Source organism: Rattus rattus, chromosome 2 (assembly GCF_011064425.1).
Source record: "Rattus rattus isolate New Zealand chromosome 2, Rrattus_CSIRO_v1, whole genome shotgun sequence".
Classification (NCBI taxonomy): Eukaryota; Metazoa; Chordata; class Mammalia; order Rodentia; family Muridae; genus Rattus; species Rattus rattus.
The window spans coordinates 75,374,989-75,396,440 of record NC_046155.1 but is presented as its reverse complement, the minus strand read 5'-3'; the positions used below and the strand labels follow the sequence as shown (position 1 = coordinate 75,396,440).

Here is a 21,452-nt window from a genome sequence, read left to right as displayed (position 1 = left end):
TCAGCGGTTAAGAGCACTGACTGCTCTTCCAGAGGTCCTGAGTTCAATTCCCAGCAACCACTTGGTGGCTCACAACCATCTGTAATGGTATGGTCTCTTCTGAAGTGTCTGAAGAGAACTACAGTGTAGTAACATAAATAAAATAAATAAATCTTTTTTTAAAAATGGGGTACTGAACACTTGTTGCCCTTGCTGAGTACACCAGTTCAATTCCCAGCACCCACACGGCTGTGAGGGCCTCGGTAAGTGTTAAGGCCCAGGTAACAGTTACCTGGCCAGCCTGCCATTATAAGAAAACTTTCTCATATGCGTCCGTGTTACTAGCAAACTTCCTATGCCAAGACTGATTACGTATTCTGTTATGTCCTGTGCCCTTGGAAACCAATCATGACAGAAGTCAGTTAGTGTTGCTTTGTATAGTTACCCACAACAAGCTTGGACCAGAACCAACCACCCAACAGCACTTCCTGTGCCTGTGTGTAAGCTTTTGTGGTGTAAGCTGCCCCTGGGATGGACCCCAACATAAGAGAGAGACCTACGCCAATATAAGAAACTATTTGCAATAAGACTTCCACGTGAGTAGTGGTTCAGTAAAGTTTAAATTCCCAAGACCTTCCTGGGAACTGACATCTACTTGGCAGAAAGAACGTGTATGTGGGTAACTGACATCCTGGTTGGCAAGTTAAGACATGAATGTTCAACAAGTCCCATCCCGGTAGACAAGTTAGGACATGAATATCAGACAAGGCAGTCCCCTGCCACAGTTGAACACCCCAACCAATGGGAGCAGGATAAGTGTACAACAAAGACATGTTCCTAAGGAAATCCCCATCCCTAAATCCTGATTGGTGGAATAACTTGGCACAGATGTTTGTAGATTTTGGGCTTAAAAACCCTATAGAATTTTTTTTCTTTTTTCTTTCTTTTTTTTTTTTTTTTTTTTTGGTGCTGGGGCCCGAACCCAGGGCCTTGCACTTTCTAGGCAAGCGCTCTACCACTGAGCTAAATCCCCAACCCCAAAAACCCCTATAGAATCTTAACTTGGGGTCATGGTTCAGTTCTCAAACCTAGACCACGACCTTAACATTTTACCTCTGCATTAACATTTACCAAGGCCCTCACAGCCGTGTGGGTGCTGGGAACTGAACTGGTGTACTCAGCAAGGGCAACAAGTGCTCTAAACTACCCAGCCATAACATGACCGCCAGCCTCACAACAGTCTTTCGGGACTGTTGTGCTTTGTTCTATTTTCGAGAACACAGTACATGGCCCTGGCTGTCTTGGAACTGGCTCTGTAAGGTTAGCCTCCAGCTCAGACATCTGCCTGCCTCTGCCACCGAGCACTGGGATTGACGGCGTGCACCACCACATCCTAGCAAAAACTTCTTCTTTTTTAAAAAAAGACTTATTTATGTATTATATATAACTACACTGTTGCTGTCTCCAAACACACCAGAAGGGGCATTGGATCTCTTTACAGATGGGTTGCTGGGATTTGAACTCAGGACCTCTGGAAGAGCAGTCAGTGCCCTTAACCACTGAGTCATCTCTCCAGGCCTGCAAAAACATCTTTAACTTAAAATGTTTATATACAAAAATAGCAGGGCTGGGCTTTGGGTCTATAATCCCAACATTTTAGAGGCAGAAGCAGAAGGATCTCTGTGAGTTCCAGGCTAGTTGAAGATATATAGAGAAATACTGTCTCAAACAAACAAACAAAAAACAACAACAAAAAAAAAACCAAACAAAACAAAAAACCAAACAACCAGAAAACAAACAAACAAAACAAAACAAAAGATAGCTACCTTAACAGTGGGCAGGTCTTGTGTGACACATTTTGATGTTCATAGTACATGTGAAATCTGATACTTGTGTACTCAGATATGGCCCAGACAAACCCACAAATACTTTAAAATAAATTATTAAAGTAATCATCTTGGTGCTGGAGAGATGGCTCAGCCATTAAGAACATTGACTCTCTTCTAGAGAACCCCAGTTCAACCCCCAGCACTTACATGGCAGCTCAAAGCTGTCTGTAACCCCAGAGGATCTGACACCCTCATGTAGACGTGCATACAGGTAGGTAAAACATCAATGCACAGTTTAAAAACAAAAAGTAATCTTCTTGAACCGGGCAGTGGTGGCACACACCTGTAATCCCAGGACTTGAAGCTAGAGGCAGGTGAATCTCTGAGTTCAAAGCCAGCCTGGTCTACAGAGAAAGGTCCAGGACAGGCAGAGCTGCACAGAAAAACCCTGTCTTGAAAAAAAAGAATCAACCCACCAAACAGCAACAACAACAAAAATACAAGCCAGGCTGTGGTGAGACTTTAATCCCAGCACTCAGGAGGCAGAGGCAGGTGGAGCTCTGAATTTGAGGCCAGCCTGATCTACAAAGCAAGTTCCAGGACAGCCAGGGCTACCCAGGGAAACCTGTCTAGGAAAATAAAGGAAAAACAAAGTAATCTATCTTAAGAAAAGTCATTTAAGTTGGTGCCTGTCACATGAGCAAGTGAAGACGTAACATTTACTAAATCCCAAGTAACATTTACAATAAGGGCTGTAAATTATCTTGTTACCTACAAGGTTAGGACAACTTTGCACGTTAACCCTTTAATTGTTGGTTCCTGTTAGAATTTGAAAACAACTTCTTGAATAAAACTACGTGATTCAAATAGAAGCTCAGGACATAAGTTCTGAAATACCAAATATACATACCTTCTTTTTAGGGTACATTCATTTTTATTACAAATTGGAAAATAAATATATGCATCTTAAGTTAGGCAAATGAAAACTTAGGTCAGATGCAAACTTAGAAAATTAACATTGAAATATATATATGTGTATATACATATATATATACACATATACATATAGACACACACACACACACACACACACACACACACACACACACACACACACACACGACTGGAGAGATGGCTCAGCCGTTAAGAGCACTGACTGCTCTTCCAGAGGCCCTGAGTTCAATTCCCAGCAACCACATGGTGGCTCACAACCATCTGTAATGGGATCCGATGCCCTCTTCTGTGTGTCTGAAGACAGCACAGTGTACCTACATGCATGACATAAATAAATCTTCTTTTAAAAAGAAATATATACATATATATCATATTTAGGTGTCTTATCAGTTTAGAAGTAACAGGTCTTATTTAACTTACCTTTTCTTTTCTTTTCTATGTATATGAGTATTTCCCGGCGTGTATGTCTCTGTACCTCCTAGCTCTGGTAGAAGTCAGAAGAGGGTGTTGGATGCCCTGGATGGTTGTCAGCTGCCATGTGGTGCTGGGAACCTAACCTAGGTTCTCTCCATGAGTGCTCAGCGCTACAATTCTCTTGAGCCATCTCTCCAGTCCCTTAAACCAACCTTTAAAAACAAAGTTAAACATAACATGTAAGAAGACGGACATGTGACAGTTGCTGGCCAGGGAACAAGTTTTTTTTACATGCTAACAGTATGAACCTGCTTTAAATCCTTGGCATGAATTGTGCAGCTTGAATGAAAGCGGCAGGCATCTGACAGGAGTTTTAGCGAGCCGCCCCTAAAACAGAGCACCGGGAGAAGCTGGCGTGCTGACGCTGACGGAAGTTACCAGTGGTGGGAGCATGGGAGAGTCTTACCCAGAGAGCTGGTGGAGGCTGACCTACCTGGCTGTTGAGGGAGGGCGATTGTGACCAGAGCAGAGGAACCCAAGGCAGACAGAAAGCAAGGCTGCGGTGAGTGGAGGGCAGGTGAGGGGGGTTTGCTAGTCTGGCATGATTTCTGAGCTGGTTTGCACCTTGAAAACAGCATTTCAGAGAGGCTGAGGCTGGTCCTTGAGTTTCCCTGACAGGCGCCTGCACCGGGAAGGGTGCGTTCCAGGGAAGTTAGTGCTGGAGAGAGATGAGGCAGAGGCAATCGCGATGGCAGATTTTTTTTTTTTTTTAATGGGAAAAGCAGCTGGCAAAGGGAGGAAGAGCTTAATGAAATGTTTTAGGAGTGGGGAGTGGGGAGGGGAGACTGGAAAAGGAAAGGAAATACCAGCTGCTGCTACTGTGTCTGTTTTCTTTGAGTACTTATGGACTTATGTGACAGCCTTTTAGGAGCACTGAGACTCTACCTAGACACTGTCTCCCGGGACAAAGCATTTTGAGATTATGTAAGAGGTGTGAAAGAAAAAAAAAAGAGGTGTGTAAGAGAAGAGGCCTTAGGGAGTTGAGACTGAATGGCACCTATGAGGGTGCACTGATGAACAAGTGGAGAAGAGCAAGAGGGACAAGGGCTCTCAAGCCCCAAGGCCAGAGAAAAGTTGTGTGTATGGGTCTAGGTTGGTCCTGAACCAAACCACGTGACCTAGCGCGGAGCTTCTTAGCTGCTCCAGAGACTGGTAGGTATCCTGGATAGTTGAAATATTGAGACAGCTCCTGGAAAAGTGGAAGTACCCAAAGTGTAATCCTTTTCAGTGGAGGGGGTGCCTGATCCCAGGCACCACGTCGTCATTATGTTAGCGTGGGTGTTAAAGAGGACATCACGGGGTTGGGGATTTAGCTCAGTGGTAGAGCGCTTGCCTAGGAAGCGCAAGGCCCTGGGTTCGGTCCCCAGCTCCGAAAAAAAGAACCAACAAAAAAAAAAAAAAAAAAAAAAGGACATCACGACAGATAACTGAGGACTAAGGAGTTTGTTGGAACTGTCATTAACACTATGGACATATAGAGAGGGACAATAGTAAGATTGTCTCTCCGAAGAGAGTTCAGGTCCGGCACTCGAGGTAGACAGCAGGAAGGGGTCTCAAGAGCGTCAGAGCCTGTGTGGCAGGAACGGAAGTCTGCTATATCTCTGATGATGAGGGCTTTACAGAAAGAGCCTGCTGCCAGGCTCTCTGATTCCCAGGTAGGATGCAGCTAAGGAGGTGGAGAGCTCTTTGGTGAGCGATCATCACCGACACTGTAGGGTGTTTGTGGGTGTCTGCCAAAGTGGGGAGCTTTGGAGAGCAGTAGCTAGATTCTCACACAGGACAGCAATTGTGGGAGACCCATTGGCAATAAGGAATTGTCTCTGCAGCTCAGCCAGTGTTCTGTTGGTGTGCAGAGAAACCATGACCACAGCAACTCATCAAAGAAAGCATTTACTTGAGACTTACAGTTCCTGAGGTTCCGTCTATCAGAAGCACAGAGGGCATTATCTTAGCTGTTAAGTTCTGGCTTAGAAACATTAAGTTCATATTAGCTCATAAATTTGAACCAAAATTTGACATGCTTCAAAATATCATGCAGAATCATCAGGAAAAGTCTGTTTTGGGTTTTGTTTTGTTTTGCTTTTGTTTTTTATTTTGCCAAGTGAGACGGCCAGTCTCAGCATGGGGGAGACAGAAGCAGGCTGATGATTCTGAGTTCACAGCCAGCCTGGTCTATAATGGGGTTCCGGGCCAGATTCAGCTACATAATGAGAGCTTTGCTCAAAAATAAAACATTTTATTCTATATGTACGAGCGTTTTGCCCTGGCGTATATGAAGTGCACCATATGCATGCAGTGCTCATAGAGACCAGAAGAGGGAGCCAAATCCTCCAGGAACTGGAGTTAGCCGCTCCTGTTTCAATGTGGGTGCTGGGAACTTAGCCGGGATCTGCTGCAAGATAACAAGTACTCTGTCTTAGTTAGGGTTCTATTGCTGTGAAGAGACGCCATGACCACAGCAACTCTTATAAGGAAAACACTTGGCTGGCTACAGCTTCAGAGTTTACTGCATTATCATCATGGCAGGACACTGTGGCGTGCAGGCAGACATGGTGCTGGAGAAGGAGCTGAGAGGTCTATATCTTGCAGCAGAAGTTGACCTCAACACCCCTCTCCATAGTGACACACTTCCTCCTAATAGCGCTACTACTTCCTGTAGCCAAGTTTTCAAACACGTGAGTCGTTGGCAGCCATACCGATTCACACCACCACGTGCTCTTAATTACAGATTCTCAAAAATCCATCTTGTTGTTTAGACTTCCTTTGGGAGCTGGGGAGATGGCTCAGCAGCAAAAAGTACGTGCTGTTCTTGCAGAAGGCATGGCTTCGGTTCTCAGGGCCCACGTGGTTCTTCATACACGTCTGTAACTGTTAACTGCCTGTAACTCCAGTTCCGGGGGATTCAACACCCTCTTGTAGCCTCTGTGGGTATCAAGCACACACACACACACACACACACACACACACACACACACACACACACACACTCACACACAGTGCCCTTACACACGTAGGCAAAGCATGCATACACATAAACTCTTTTAAAAATGTTTATTTTTTTGGGGTTGGGGATTTAGCTCAGTGGTAGAGCGCTTGCCTAGGAAGCGCAAGGCCCTGGGTTCGGTCCCCAGCTCCGAAAAAAAGAACCAAAAAAAAAAAATGTTTATTTTTAATTATGTGTATATGGGTGGAGGTGGTGGGTGAAGTTCAGAGGCACTGGATCTCCCCGGAGCTGGTATTACAGGCCGTTGTGAACCACCTGATGTAAGTGCTAAGAACTAAACTCAAGTCCTCTGGAAAAGCAATGCACACTCCTAGCCACTGAGGAATCTCTAGTCCCTAAATCTGTTTTGTTTGTTTGTTTGGTTGGTTTTCCAGACAGAGTCTTTCTGTGTGGCCAAATGTGGAGATTAAAGGCGTACATCATCCAGTGCCTAAATGTGTTTTGCTGTGCCTAAGATCCTGCAGTGGAAATGAGACAAGGTGACCCACAACCACCAGTCAACGTAGGTACCTCGAATGGAAGTCTGGGGATTAAAGAACAAGGATGAGGGAAGAATGGAGCCAACACAAAATTCTGATCAAGGCTCAACTTTATTGCAAAGCAGCAGGCTTATAAAGGCAAAAAACATAAGCCCAACCCCTAGATGACTTAAATCACCTCTTGCCGGCAGCCAAAAGCATGGGTTTTTATTTCTCAGCACAGGTGTCTCTCACCAGGCCAAAAGCAGAACTCCCACCTTGGGTGGGGAGATCCCACCAAGTGCTGTGATAGCAAAATAGCTGATGGGGCAACCCCTGCTACACAGGCCAGGACAGAACCTCCACAGTGGATGATCCATGTCCTCCCACTGTGTCTTGGAGGGGTATAAAGAAGCAGGCACATTCCAGGGATGGAGGGGGTGACAGACACACTGCAGCTGTGAGGGGTGACAGAACACACTGCAGCTGTGAGGGGTGACAGACACACTGCAGCTGTGAGGGGTGACAGACACACTGCAGCTGCAGCTGTGAGGGGTGACAGACACACTGCAGCTGCAGCTGTGAGGGGTGACAGACACACTGCAGCTGTGAGGGGTGACAGACACACTGCAGCTGTGAGGGGTGACAGACACACTGCAGCTGTGAGGGGTGACAGACACACTGCAGCTGCAGCTGTGAGGGGTGACAGACACACTGCAGCTGCAGCTGTGAGGGGTGACAGACACACTGCAGCTGTGAGGGATGACAGATACTGCTGCAGCTGTGAGGGGTGACAGACACTGCTGCAGCTGTGAGGGGTGACAGACACTGCTGCAGCTGTGAGGGGTGACAGACACTGCTGCAGCTGTGAGGGGTGACAGACACTGCTGCAGCTGTGAGGGGTGACAGACACTGCTGCAGCCATGAAACTCTCTTTTACAATTTGTTCCCTTATTTTTTAAAAATAATTTCATTTATTTTCTCTTCTGAGTGTTTGCTTGCTTATACTGTCTGTGTATCATGTGCATACAGTGCCTGAGGCGGCCGAAGACAGGATCCTATCCCTGAAAACTGGAGTTACAGATGTTGTGAGCTGGGTGTGGTGCTGGAACTTGAACCAGGAGAGCAGCCAGTGCTCATAAGTGCTGAACCATCTCTTCTTCAGTTTCCAGCCATAGGGCTTTTGTCCCTTGAGGGAGGTTATCACACTGTGCAGCCACAACTGCAAACCAGACAGAGGCCACCTTACATGCTTTAGCAAAAACCTGAATTTTCCTCAATTGTAAAAAATGCTAGTGTAAGGGACTAATACTCCCACCCGTAGGCAGCATGTACCCATCTTCTAATTTTAGGCTCTCCAAACACTAGAGCAGAGAAAGACTAGGCACTATTTTCTTAGTCTTCCAGGGGAGGGCATGTGTGGTATCAAAGAAGTCATGGGTTTGTGGAGATGCAGTTCAGTGTGATGGCTATTCTTGGTTATCAACCTGACTACATCTGGAATTAACTAAAACATAAGCAGACATGTACAATGATGACCCACCTCAAATCTTATGAAGGACACAGAAGAAGGACTTGCTCTCTCTTTGCCTGCTTGTTCTCACTCTCACTGGCAAGTCCATCCCTTCCCTGGCATCAGAGACTACTTCTTCATGATTCTGGCATATACTGAAGACCAGCTGGGATAGCCAGACTCACAGACTGAACAACTATTGGATTCTTGGATCTTCTGTTGGTCGATCGCCATTTTTGGGCTAGCTGAACTGCAGCTGTAAGCCACTCTACTAAAGCCCATTCATTCTGTAAGTGCGGTCTCTCTAGAGAACCCTGACTACTACAGACTTTGGTACCACAAACGGTACTGCAGTGGCAGACCTCGGTGTGGAGAGGATTGTGGAAGGACTTTAGAACTTTGGGCTAGAAAAGTTTTGAGTATTCAAAAACCTAGTGAGCTTTTCTATGGGAGCTTGGAAGATAAGAACGTTGAGGGCAAAGCTGTGCATGGTGGTGCACGTCTTTAATCCCACATTCGGCAGGCAGAAGCAATGTGGAAGAAGATGGAAGGAAGCCTGCCTTGCGAAGTTCTAGAGGGAAGTTTGAGAGTCCCTTAAAGACTCCGTCAGGAGGGTCTTTTGCTATTTTGAATTGAGAATCTGTGGTTCTGGTCAGCTGAGGCTGAAGAATCAGCTGTGGTTAACCAGAGACAAGCAGCGTTGGAGCAAAACCTCTGCTTTCCCAGAACAATTGATGCTGGTCAGCTGGAGCTGAGAAAATAGCAGTGATTAAGAAGGGACCATGGCACACGGACCATGGTGGTACACACCTTTAATCCCAGCATTTGGGAAGCAGAGGCAGGGAGCTCTGTGTTGGAGGCTAGCCTGGTCTACAGAGTGAGTTCCAGGACAGCCATGGCTACACAGCACAGAGAGACTCTTTTTTTTTTTTTTTTTTTTTTTTTTTTTTTTTTTTTTTTAGCTGGGGACCGAACCCAGGGCCTTATGCTTCCTAGGTAAGCGCCTACCACTGAGCTAAATCCCCAGCCCGAGACTCTTTCTTTAAAAAAAAAAAAAAAAAGACAAAGAAGGAAAAGGATCAAAGGAAGAGGAAGACGAGGGGAGGAGGAGGAAGTGGAAGAAGGAAAAGGAGGAAGGGAAAGAGAATGATGAGGAAGAAGAGGAGGAGGACACCAGTATCAGTGAGGTGAAATCTGGGAAGTGTTTCCTGAGAGTCCGCACACAGAAGCTCTGTTTCAGAAGCAACCAAGGTTGTACCTCAAGCTGGCAGCAAAACTCTCTTGGTCGTCACCCAGGTGGTACTAGCTTTGAAGGCATAAAGGGGTCATGGAGAGCAACTGAGGCTTAGCACTGTGAGAGGACAGGGAAGTCCATTGATGGAGGTTCAGCCTCAGTGACACTTGAAGCCCCAGGATTGAGGGAGCCATGCAGAGAAGTTGAGGCAACATGAAGAGAGCCAGAGCCCAGGAGAAACTGTTGGTAAAGGTGCTTCCCAGTTGCAGCAGAAGAGACCCCGGTGTGGTGGGATGACCACCATGAACAGCAGTAGCCATTAAATGGAGGCAGCTGGAGCCTAGAAAACAAGCCATGTGTGGTGCAGATAGCTGAGCCAAAGAAGTGACCCAAACCCTTTGGAAGAGACCAGAAGATTGAGTAGATTCCAGACAGCAGACATTGAGTTATTTACAGGGAGGAGGTGGGGTGGGTGGCAGCCCCAGCTGTTGCTCCTTCTTGTTTGTTCTTTAGGTGGCAGTGGAGGGGGAAGAGTGACGTTGGGGTAAGACTTAGTCTTACTAGACTGAATTTAGGGTTGTTGTATAATAGTAAAACATTTACCTATCTTGAGTCTAAGTCACTTTGCTTCTGTAGCTGACCTGCCTGTCTGGGTTGCTCTGAGGTGAGAAACTGTTTAGCCACCTCTATGTAATCAGCAGGGGATTAAGTAATGTGATCTTTGTTCTACCTCTGCAGGGACCGTGCAGCTCTAACTTCCAGGAAGTCACAGGAAGAAGGGACACTTTGGAAAATGATTTTAGCTTTTATTTCTTTTTTATTTTATTTTGTTTTATTTTATGTGAGTACACTGTAGCTGTTTTCAGACACACCAGAAGAGGGCATCATATCCCATTACAGATGATTGTGAGCCACCATGTGGTTGCTGGGAATTGAACTCAGGACCTCTGGAAGAGCAGTCAGTGCTCTTAACCGTTGAGCCATCTCTCCAGCCCTTAGCTTTTATTTCTAAGTTCTAAGTTCTCCAAAAATTTTCTATAGAAGTTCTCCTCCAAAAAGTTCTCTCTAAACAGTTTACTCTCTTCTAATCTTGTTCTCTCCTCCTGCCCTGATGTCACAATAATGCCTTATTCTCAATACCACCACTCCCAATGCTATCTATGCCTTTACCTCTAAGTTCTTCTTGAGTTCTGTCTAAAAAGTTCCCCTCAGTTCTGTCTCCTCTCTTTGTCCTCAGCACTTATACATCTTTCAGAACACATGATCACATGATAAAAGTTCACCACAAGTTTACACATAAATTCAAATCATTAATCAAACAAGAAGTTTACAACGGAGAATGTTTACATGCACATCCATTAGGAGTAATTATCTGGCTAAACATTCATCACCTGTCACCAGTTTTACAGGTTCATGGAGAGTTAAAAACCCTAACTTTTGTGACTAAGTTATTCATGAAATTTTGTATATATAAATCCAGTCAATATTTTATCTTCTGTCCTAGCACCTGTAGTAAATGTCAGTTCCCTTTTATGCCCTTTGGTTGTTTTACAACCTCTTGGAATGTGCTCTAAGTAGTAGATGCCTGCTTGCTCTCTCAGAAGCAATTAACTCATGACACTTGAAGACTTGGCAGAGTTCTCATTGCAGTTTCAACATCAGAAAGGATTTAATAGCAGTCCTATTATGAAAGAACCTAATGATTACTAATATAATTTTAGGAATTCTTCTAGGATCATCATTAAGAATTCATAAGTCATCCATTTGTCTATATAGCATCACTACAAGATGTACATCTTTGTTGTTCTGCAGAGATCTGCTCCAAAGGGTGGCTAATGCCTAGTGATTGTTATATATATTTAATAATGCCAGGAAAAGCATATTAATAGCAGGAATCTTTCTTAAAATGAAATTCTCCTCATCCTTGCCTAAAAGAACAAGGGAAACTAAGGCAGGAGAATCGCCGGTTCTTGGCAAACCTGAGCTAAAGAGACTCAAAAACCTTGCCCTAAAGTAAATAAATAGATAGTGTACCAGCTGGTTTTGTGTGTCAACTTGACACAAGCTGGAGTTATTACAGAGAAAGGAGCCTCTCTTGAGGAAATGCCTCCATGAGACCCAGCTGTAAGGCCTTTTCTCAATTAGTGAACAAGGTGGGGCGGGCCATTGTGGGTGGTGCTGTTCCTGAGCTGGTAGACTTGGGTTCTATAAGAATGCAAGCTGAGCAAGCCAGGGGAAGCAAGCCAGTAAGTAACATCCCTCCATGGCCTCTGCATCAGCTCCTGCTTCCTGACCTGCTTGAGTTCCAGTCCTGACTTCCTTTGGTGATGAACAGCAACGTGGAAGTGTAAGCTAATAAACCCTTCCCTCTCCAACTTGCTTCTTGGTTATGATGTTTGTGCAGGAATAGAAACCCTGACTAAGACAGGCAGACAGACAGACAGATAAATAATTTTTTTAATATGCATGTTGTAGGGCTGGGGATGGAGCTGGAGGAATGGCTCAGCAGTAAAAGAAAGTTTGTACTGATGTCGCAGAGGACCTGAGTTGGGTTCCTAGTGCCCATGCCAGGTCTCACAAAACTTCCTGTAACTACAGCTCCAGGAAGGGGTAAGGTCTGGCCTCCTTGAGCGTCTGCATGAACATGCAAACACACACACACACACACACACACACACACACACACACACACACACACACACACACATCAAAAAACTGGGCATCATAGTCTAACGGCAGCACTTGGGAGGCAGTGGCAGGCAGATCTCCTCGAGTCGGAGGCCAGCCTGGTCTATGTAGCCAGACCCAGTACAACCCAGACTCCATAATGAGACTGTCTCAAACACAAAAATAAAATAAAAATAGAAAAAAAAATCTCATGGAAACTTAAAGCCAATTTTATTGTAATTCGAGTGGAAAAAACACTGCTGGCAAGCTACTGGGAGAATTTGGGGAAGAGAAAGTCATGGGGTTTTGTTTGTATTTAAGTTAGAGATCAAGAAAGCAGGTGGGAGCAACGCAAGCATCTGAGAATGTGTGGATGCTGGAGCGTAGGCAGGCTAACGAGTAGAGGTCTGTAAGCAACTGCAGAGGAAGGGGTTCCTGGGGTCAGCAGAGTGAAGGACATTGTCTCCTCCCTCCTTACCTGTTTGCCTGTGCCTGTGCAAGTTGCTGGAGCAAACAGACTCTTTTTTTTTTTTTTTTTAAAGATTTATTCATTTATTATATATAAGTACACTGTAGCTGTCCTCAGACACACCAGAAGAGGGCATCAGATTTCTTTACAGATGGTTGTGAGCCACCATGTGGTTGCTGGGAATTGAACTCAGGACCTCTGGAAGAGCAGTCAGTGCTCTAACCACTGAGCCATCTCTCCAGTCCACAAACAGACTCTTGAAAGGAGTTTTCCTGTCTGTGTGATGGACAGGCTCATTTGGATTTGCTCCAGGGGAGGGGACAGCAGTGTGTCTTTGAAATCATAGCTCTTCAGCCAGCCTGATGTACAAAACGAGTCCAGGACAGCCAGGGCTCTCTCTGTTTCAGAGAAACTCTGTCTCGAAAAACAAAGCCAACAAGCCACAAAGAAAAATTCGTGAATGGTAGTCTTCCCTCAGCAAGCTTCTGCACGGCTCTGCAACCCCAACCTTCCAGGTTGTGCTTTGCCCTGAAGTTATCTGTATTTTGATGCTAATTCCACTGCCCCTAAGACAGCTGCCTGGTCACTACTCAGGAATCAGGCGACTTCACCAGAACCTTCTCCCCCATTGAATTTGTAAAGTACAGGTGAGGGGCAGGTACAGGATAGAAGGAGGCCTGTCATTGGAGGAGAGGAAAGATGGGCAGGAGAGAAGTTTGAAGGAAGAGGAGGAGACTGAGGAGAAAGGAAGAGACAGGAGAGAGTAGAAAGCCATGGCAGGTGATGTTAAGATTCTGCTCTGTATTTACAGGTTATTAATGTTCCTAAGGGATGGATGGTACCGGGCTTTGTATGTTTAAGTGGGCAACTATATCTTATCAATTGGATCTAAGATTATTGTGTTGTGTGTTCTTTTATGTGACGGTTTGAGTGTAGGAAAGTGTGTGGCGGCAAGAGACACTGGGCCGCCGAGGAGTTGGGATGTGTTTCCGCCAAGATATCTAGCAGATATCTTGGGGCACCACGGTGCCGGACCTAGTGAGGTAAAAGACACCTATACCATTTATATTTTTTATATTTTTACAACACTTCCTTCCTTCCTTCATTGCATTTTAAATAACAAGGAGCCGCAATTTGACCCCGGAGGTGAAGTCCGGGGGTGGTTATACAGGAAAGGTCTACCCTCAGACACCAACAAGCCACTGCTTGACAGTATGGCCAGGCTGTGTGGCAGTGAGGCCTGGACAAGCTGACCTCAGGTTGAATGCCACTGTGTCCTGTGCCTAGAGGCCTCCCATAGCCTGGAGTCAGCCTTGGAAACCAAGAGCAGCCCGGAAGCCTTTCTCCTGCAGGGCTTCTCCCTCCACTTCTAGTGGCAAGCCAAGCACGGACAGACTTGAGGCGATTCTGAATCATGACCAACACAAGTGAGATACTCAGAAAAAAAACAAGCCCAGGGTGTGGCAGTGAAGTACTTACCAGACATGGGCTGGAGATTGTCATTGCCCCATTGTGGACCCAAGCTTGGTCTTCATCACCCACAGGGCAGCTCAAAGCCAGGGGATCTGACGTCTTTTCTGACCTCTGTGGGCATCAGGCGCACACGTGGTGCACATACGGACACGTAGACAAATACACCTAACATTTAAAGTACTTAATTACCACAACCCGTGAGGATCATAATTAATGCAGCTTTCTTTGTGGTGCGTGTATGTGCTTGCGCCTGTGCAAATGAAGGACAATCAGGTCCCCCAAACAGCAATGCTGGTGACAGTGTCCTAAACAGGACTCTCACAGGGCACACTCTGGTTTTGGAAGATTGATATTGGGTAAACAGAAACCTAAGCTGAGCATTCCTCAGGTATCATAAAAGGTTAGTTTCTGTTTGCCAGAAAAACCTCTACTTCCCACATCTGCCTTCAATGGCCAACTACAGTGGGCAAGGGTGTTTAGTTCCCCACTGATCTGAACAGCCTGAATCCGCTCAAGGAGCCCCAGCCTGCTGGCTACCAGAAAAAATCCACTTGCTTTCTGAGCCAGCTGCTGCTCTCCACTCCCGTCAGAGCCCAGCAACTTGGCTCCCCTAATATGCCTTTCCTTCTACCCATGGAGTGGCCCAGGTTTGGTGGTTCCACTGCGCTCTGGTTTACACAGAAATCAATGCTGAGGGTTTTTTCAATTGTTTTCCTCATGCTGTGAGACAGGGTCTCTCTCCTCTCTCCTCTCCTCTCCCCTACCCCTCGCTCTGTACCTGGGGCTCCCTGATTAAGCCAGGCTGGCCATGCATTTACTTCCTGGGATCTGTCTGTCTCTACTTCCTAGCCTGAGTGACTGAGCCCAGCTTTTGATGTGAGTGCCGGGGATCCAAACTCAGGTTTCATAACTGGAGCCATCTCCCTCTTCTACCTTCTACCTTCCTTTTTGTCGAGTCAGGAACTCATGGAGCCAGGCTGTTCTCAAACTTGCCAGGTAGTGAAGGACGGCCTTGAACTTCTGCTCCTCCTGCCTCTGCCTTCCCGGTGCTGGGATTACAGATGGTGTATGCTAGGCAAGCATCCTACCAACTAAGCCACATCCCTAGCTCTGCCTAACATTAAAGTTGCCTTCTTACTTTATTCTTGATAGAATCTTTTTATTTATTCTTTGATAATGTCATTGGCAATTTCATACATTTCAATGTCTCTTGATCTTGTCACCCACCTCCAACCCCCCTCCACTCAACCCCCTCAGGCAGCCATACAGTTACTGTAGTGGTGGGGGACAATCATTGACTCAGTTCCTTCCATCTTTACATGGGTTCCAGCACTTGAATTGTCCAGCACAATAGGGAGGCCTTATCTGCTACGTCATCTTGTTGGCTCACTGATTTAAAAAGTATTAACAAAGAATACACTGAGCCAGCAAACTGGTTCAGCAGGTAAAGGCGTTTGTGACAAGTCTGGTGACTGCAGTCCCAGCCCCAGGGCCCACAGGTTTGAGGAAGAAAACTGATTCCCCCTGATCTCCACACATGCACATGGAGAGAGAAGGGGCAGTTAATTAAAAAAATACACGCACGCACGCACGCACACACACATTCTCATCCTCTCTCTCTCTCTCTCTCTCTCTCTCTCTCTCTCTCTCTCTCTCTCTCTCTCTCTCTCTCTCTCTCGGACTTTTTGTTTTGTTTTTCACGACTGGTTATTTCTTTGTAGCCCTGCTTGTCCTGGAACTCACTCTGTAGACCAGGCTGGCCTTGGACTCAGAAATCTGTGTGCAACATAGGCCACCACCTCCCAGCCAAGCCAATTCTTTTTTTTTTTTTTTTTCTTTTTTTCGGAGCTGGGGACCGAACCCAGGGCCTTCTAGCAAGCACTCTACCACTGAGCTAAATCCCCAACCCCCTAAGCCAAGCCAATTCTTAAAAATCACCCTAAAAGGGAGTTGGACCCACATATGGAATTCACCAGCCTTATCTCATAAGCCGTCAGTGTAGGTCATATATGAATAGGCAGACAGCTATCTAATTAAGTAGTGAATCTTGTAATGCCATTTGCCTGACCTTCCTGACACTGGCTGCTCTGGGTCACTGGGAATTGGGTACTAAGTCTTTGTCTGGAGCATCACAAGAGCCTGGGCCAAGCTCTAGCATTTAGGCTTTGATTGCTAGAGTGGGGAATATTGCTTTTTGTTTCTGGCCTTTTTATTTTTAATAAAATATGTCTGTGCATGTTGCCAGGAGACAACACCCTCATGTCCTCCATGGGTACCAGGAATATATGCATGTAATAAATAAATTTTAAAAATGTCTAATAGAAGCTTTCCATGATAGTCAGAGCTGTCAGCTCCTAGAGGCAGCCCCAAGAGCTTCTTCAAAGATCACAGGACATCCGAGGCACATGGCAGTCCTTTGCCAGTGGTTAGATAGAACCGTTTCTGTCCTGTGATCCTTTCTGGTTTTTCTTTTAAAAAGATTTTTACTGGGCTGGAGAGATGGCTCAGTGGTTAAGAGCACTGACTGCTCTTCCAGAGGTCCTGAGTTCAAATCCCAGCAACCACATGGTGGCTCACAACCATCTGTAATGAGATCTGATGCCCTCTTCTGGTGTCTGAAGACAGCTACAGTGTACTTCTATATAATAAATAAATCTTTAAAAAAAAAAAAAAAGATTTTTACTAAACTATGTATAGATGTTTTAGCATCTGTGCACCTACAGGCATCTATAAATAGAAGCACCCCGGAGCTGGAGTTACAGATGTTGTGATCTGCCTAATATGCTGCTAGGAACCAAACTCTGGAACAGCAGCAAGGATTTTTTTTTTAAGACTCATTTTATGGGGTTGGGGATTTAGCTCAGTGGTAGAGCGCTTGCTTAGCAAAAAACATAAGGCCCTGGGTTCGATACCCAGCTTCCAAAAAAAAAAAAAAAACTCTTTATGTGTATGAGTACACTGTCGCTGTCTTCAGACACACCAGAGGGCATCAGATCCCATCACAGATAATGTGAGCCACCATGTGGTTAATGGGATTTGAACTCAGGACCTCTGGAAGAGCAGTGAGTGCTCTAACTACTGACCCATCTCTCCAGTCCCGCTACTTAGTTTCTTATTTAGATGCATTTAATCAGGGTACTAGACACCCTTGGTGCTGGAACTTTGTGCTCCTGGTCTTATTTGGTCAGGGTGGACAGTACTTTCAGGAAGCTGACGTTTTATTTGCTAGAATTCTTTTGCTGTTTTAAGAACTACCTTCCCGGGGTTGGGGATTTAGCTCAGTGGTAGAGCGCTTGCCTAGGAAGCGCAAGGCCCTGGGTTCGGTCCCCAGCTCCGAGAAAAAGAACCCCCCCCCCCCAAAAAAAGAACTACCTTCCCTTCCAAGTGTGTTTATGTTTATTTCCTGAGTATTGTTCTACAGGGTACTCCAGGGTATTCTGAATACTCCATGGCTAGATTCCACTAAAATTACTGTGTGGTGACACACACATTTAACTCCAGCACTTGGGAGGCAAAAAGCAGATAGATCTCTGAGAGTTCGAGGGCAGGCTAGTCTACACAGTGAGTTCCAGGACTCCATCTCAAACAAACAACAAACTAAAAACCCAGCCTTCAGTTATTCACATCTGTGGACAGCTGACATGTGCCAGAGGGCAGAATTGTTTGAAAGGTTTTGATGTCTCTGCCACAACTACAGTTACCACCTTAGGCTAATAAAACAGAAAGACAAGAGGGAAGTCGTCCACTGCGGTCAACATTTCTAGTTGCCAGAGCCAGGCTCCCACAGCCTCTGCCGCTGACACTTAGAAGGGAATGGATGCACCTACCACGCTTCCTACCTTGTGAGTCCTTTTGCCTGGTCCTCCTGATTTTTGCAGTTTGAACTCAAAGGTTAAAAAAGCTTCAAAAAAGAAAAGTACCAGGGGCTGGGGATTTAGCTCAGCGGTAGAGCGCTTACCTAGGAAGCGCAAGGCCCTGGGTTCGATCCCCAGCTCCGAAAAAAAGAACCAAAAAAAAAAAAAAAGAAAAGTACCAGGAAGTTTACTATCTGTGTGGATTGCTTCACGTTCTGATCCCCCATCTGCTTTTTTGTGTTTGTTTGTTTCTTTTTATTGCACTTGTGGGCAGGTTTGAGGGTGCATGTGTGATAGTTTGAACTTGAGGTCAGAAGCTAACTTGTAGCCATCAGTTCTCTCTTCCACCACGTGGGGTCCTGGGGGAATCGAACTCAGGCCATCAGGCTTGGCAGTATACACCTTTACCCACTGAGCCATCTCTCCAGTTCTCTCATCTGCTTTTTCATTTGCAAAGATCACAGTATTTCTTGTATGTTTTCTCATTTCTACCTTTCCTCAATGAGAAGCATTGGCTAGAAGAAAATTCCTCAACTCCACACCAGGTAAATTTTTGATTTTGAGACATTTTCATGACTGCTATTGTAGTTAGACTTGTGAAAACTCAACTTGGAAAGTGACCTTTTTCACCTATATTTTCTTAAACTTGGTTGAGAAATGAATTTTAAGAATTTGCATATTGAGGCACCTCCTATAAACTTCCCTTGCTGGCCTTGCTGTGTCTTCCTGTGCATGTATCGATCCATCAGACATGATGGCTATTCCTAAGACCTGCTGGAAATTCTGTAAGAAACCAATCTGAAAAGTTTCACAGTGCAAGGAAAAAAAATTTCCTGTGCCCCGGGAAAGCAGCATTAGGGTTGCTATGATAGGCGGATAAGCCTATTTTCTGCAGAAAGGCTAACACTACAAAGACTGTGCTGAGGCCTCCCTGTGTTGAGCCTAACTGCAACTGTAAGAGAGCAGTGGCTACTAGGAGATGCAAGCATTTGAACTGTGAGAGAAAAAGGACCTTATGATCCAGCTCTAAGCTGATTTTGTTATGAAGACAATAAATTCATGAGCTTTTACTCACTTCGGAAAAAAGGTAATTCACATATCCTTTTTAAAAGACTTATATTTGGGTTTGGGGATTTAGCTCAGTGGTAGAGCACTTGCCTAGCAAGCGCAAGGCCCTGCTCCAAAAAAAAACAAAAAAACTTTTATTTACTTATGTGTGCATGTGCACAATCGCTCCTCCATGTGCCTGCAGAGACGTTGCAGGTCCCCAGAGCTGGAGTTCCCGGTAGTTGAGTTGTCTGAGTGAGTGCTGGGAACTAAACTCAGGTCCTGGACAAGCAGTGCTGAGCTGTAACTGATCGTTTCATCTTACATGTGCTCGAATTCACATTCGGAAGTTTCTTTTGAAAATAATTTGTGAAACCATGGTTGTCTTATAAAAACTCGTGATTTTTCTCCAAATTGATCAATACAAGTGAGCTTTTTATAAAAAGCGAAGTCTGCATTGGGAGAGATCACCCTCACCCCACCCACACGTGTCCCTAAGGTTTGGCAGATGCTATCAAGTATAATTCTAGGAGTTAGTCAATCACGATCCATGGGCCTTATCTGGTCCACACATTTTGGTTTTGTTTTTCAAGTCAGGTTTCTCTGTGCAGTCCCCCAGCTCTTCTTGAACTCTGAGATCTATGTCCCTACCTCTGCCATCCAAGTGCTGGGATTAAAGCTGTGAGCCATCACTGGTTGGCTTCTTTGCCGTTTTGTTTTGTTTTGTTTTAACCATTATTAGCCAAGAATGAATTTTATATTTTGTTTATGCAGTTGTTTAAAAAGTAAAGGAGTATGAAGTCAGTATGTTGTCCACATAATGTAAATGTTCACCAACAGGATCAGTTTAATTTCCATGACTACTACTTCATCTTTTCCTTCCTATGGGCTTAAACAAGAACTTCTTACTTACCATTAGCTTCCTTCATGTAACACTTGTTGCCCAACCTCAAAGTCTGGACCCCACCTAACTACTCTGTTTGCATCAGTTTCAGTCTGTCAGAGCACCTTAGAGACCAATACACATCCTTACACATCCAATACACAAACTTACCTCCTACTGCTACACTTCTCCCAAAGATGTTCAAACTCATGCCCTACATACTTACTTGTACATGCCTGAATATGTGGTCCAGGGTGTCACTGGAACCTACCTGAGCTTGCACACTCATACTTCCTCAATCTTTCCCCTACTTCTCATCTCAATCCCCCTGTGCTGTAGATACTATTGCTTTCTGCGCTGGCTCTCTGCCTCCAATTTCACAATCTACAATGCTTCATCACTCTTAAAAAAATGATCCAAGGACTGGTAAGAGGACTCAGCAGGTAAAAGTACTTGCCACTAAACTCCCATGGTTTGAGAGGACTATATCATCAAAACTTGTCCTCTGACATTCACTACTGCAAGTGTACGTATGCACACACACACACAAAATAATCAAGGCCATGTAGTGATGGTACACACCTTTAATTCCAGCACCCAGAAAAACTACACAGAGAAATGTTGTCTCAAAAATCAAAACAAGGGGTTGGGGATTTAGCTCAGTGGTAGAGCGCTTGCCTAGGAAGCGCAAGGCCCTGGGTTCGGTCCCCAGCTCCGAAAAAAAGAACCAAAAAAAAAAAAAAAAAATCAAAACAAAAGTTAAATTGATTCAAGGCTCTCACACCTGTAACTCCAGTTCTTAGAAGGCAAGAGAAGGAGTTTAAGGGCAGGCTTACAAGTTTAAGAGTAGCTTGAGTTATGTAGAAAGTTCTATGATAGCTAAGACCACACAGTGAAACCCTGAGTCAAAAAAACAAAGACCAAGACCTCAGCAGCCTGACTGCCTTCTCATCACTTACTCTGTAGCTCCAGCTTCACCAGACCTCAGAGTGGACCCAGCGGCTCCTGCTCCACCAGCGGCTCCTGCTCGTGCTCTAGCTCCTGCAGCTGCAAGAACTGCAAGTGCACCTCCTGCAAGAAGAGCTGCTGCCCCGTAGGCTGCTCCAAACGTGCCCAGGGCTGTGTCTGCAAAGGCGCCCTGAACAAGTGCATGTGTTGTGCCTGATGTGAGGAACAGTGCTGTCCCCACCTGTAAATAAGACCCAGACCAACCCAGAGTCTTCCATAGCTCCACCCTATTTACTAAACCCTGTTTTCTACCGAGTATGTGAATAATAAAAGCCTGTTTGATTCTAAAAAAAAAAAAAAAAAAAAAAAAACCCCACAAAATTTTTTGATCCATTCCCATTATTTTGCCTGTAAAAGTCCAAAGCATTAAAAGCCTTTCCCCAATCCTCCTTTACTTTCTCCATTCCTCTCCCGATAACCATGCTTGTCAAACTTTATCAACACTCCTCTGCAGAGAAAGGGATGCAGCTCAGTGCTAAGAGGCTCCCTTAGCAGGTACAAGGAGCTGGCTTAGGTCCCGTCATATAAAACAGGCATGGGGAACACACTTGTAACCCAAGCACTGGGGAGGCAGAGGCAAAAGGATCAGAAGTTTGGTTTGCAGCC

General features: G+C 45.3%; 1 protein-coding gene across 1 annotated transcript; it reads left to right on the top strand.

The window, feature by feature from the left end:
• Window positions 1–9,658: 9,658 nt before the first annotated feature.
• On the top strand, window positions 9,659–21,157 carry LOC116893125 (metallothionein-1-like). Its single transcript, XM_032895060.1, has 3 exons — window positions 9,659–9,728; window positions 9,959–9,989; window positions 20,805–21,157. The coding sequence occupies exons 1-3, from the start codon at window positions 9,659–9,661 to the stop codon at window positions 21,001–21,003; spliced, it is 300 nt and encodes a 99-aa protein (XP_032750951.1). The 3' UTR covers window positions 21,004–21,157.
• Window positions 21,158–21,452: the final 295 nt, after the last annotated feature.

Excerpts from the sequence above, each read along its gene's own strand:
- LOC116893125 (XM_032895060.1), top strand. The coding sequence starts at position 9,659 with ATGAAGAGAGCCAGAGCCCAGGAGAAACTGTTGGTAAAGGTGCTTCCC. Across the intron at positions 9,729-9,958 it reads TTGCAGCAGAAGAGACCCCG|GTGGCAGTGGAGGGGGAAGA; the intron begins GTGTGGTGGGAT and ends TTTGTTCTTTAG. Across the intron at positions 9,990-20,804 it reads GGGGGAAGAGTGACGTTGGG|CTCCAGCTTCACCAGACCTC; the intron begins GTAAGACTTAGT and ends CTTACTCTGTAG.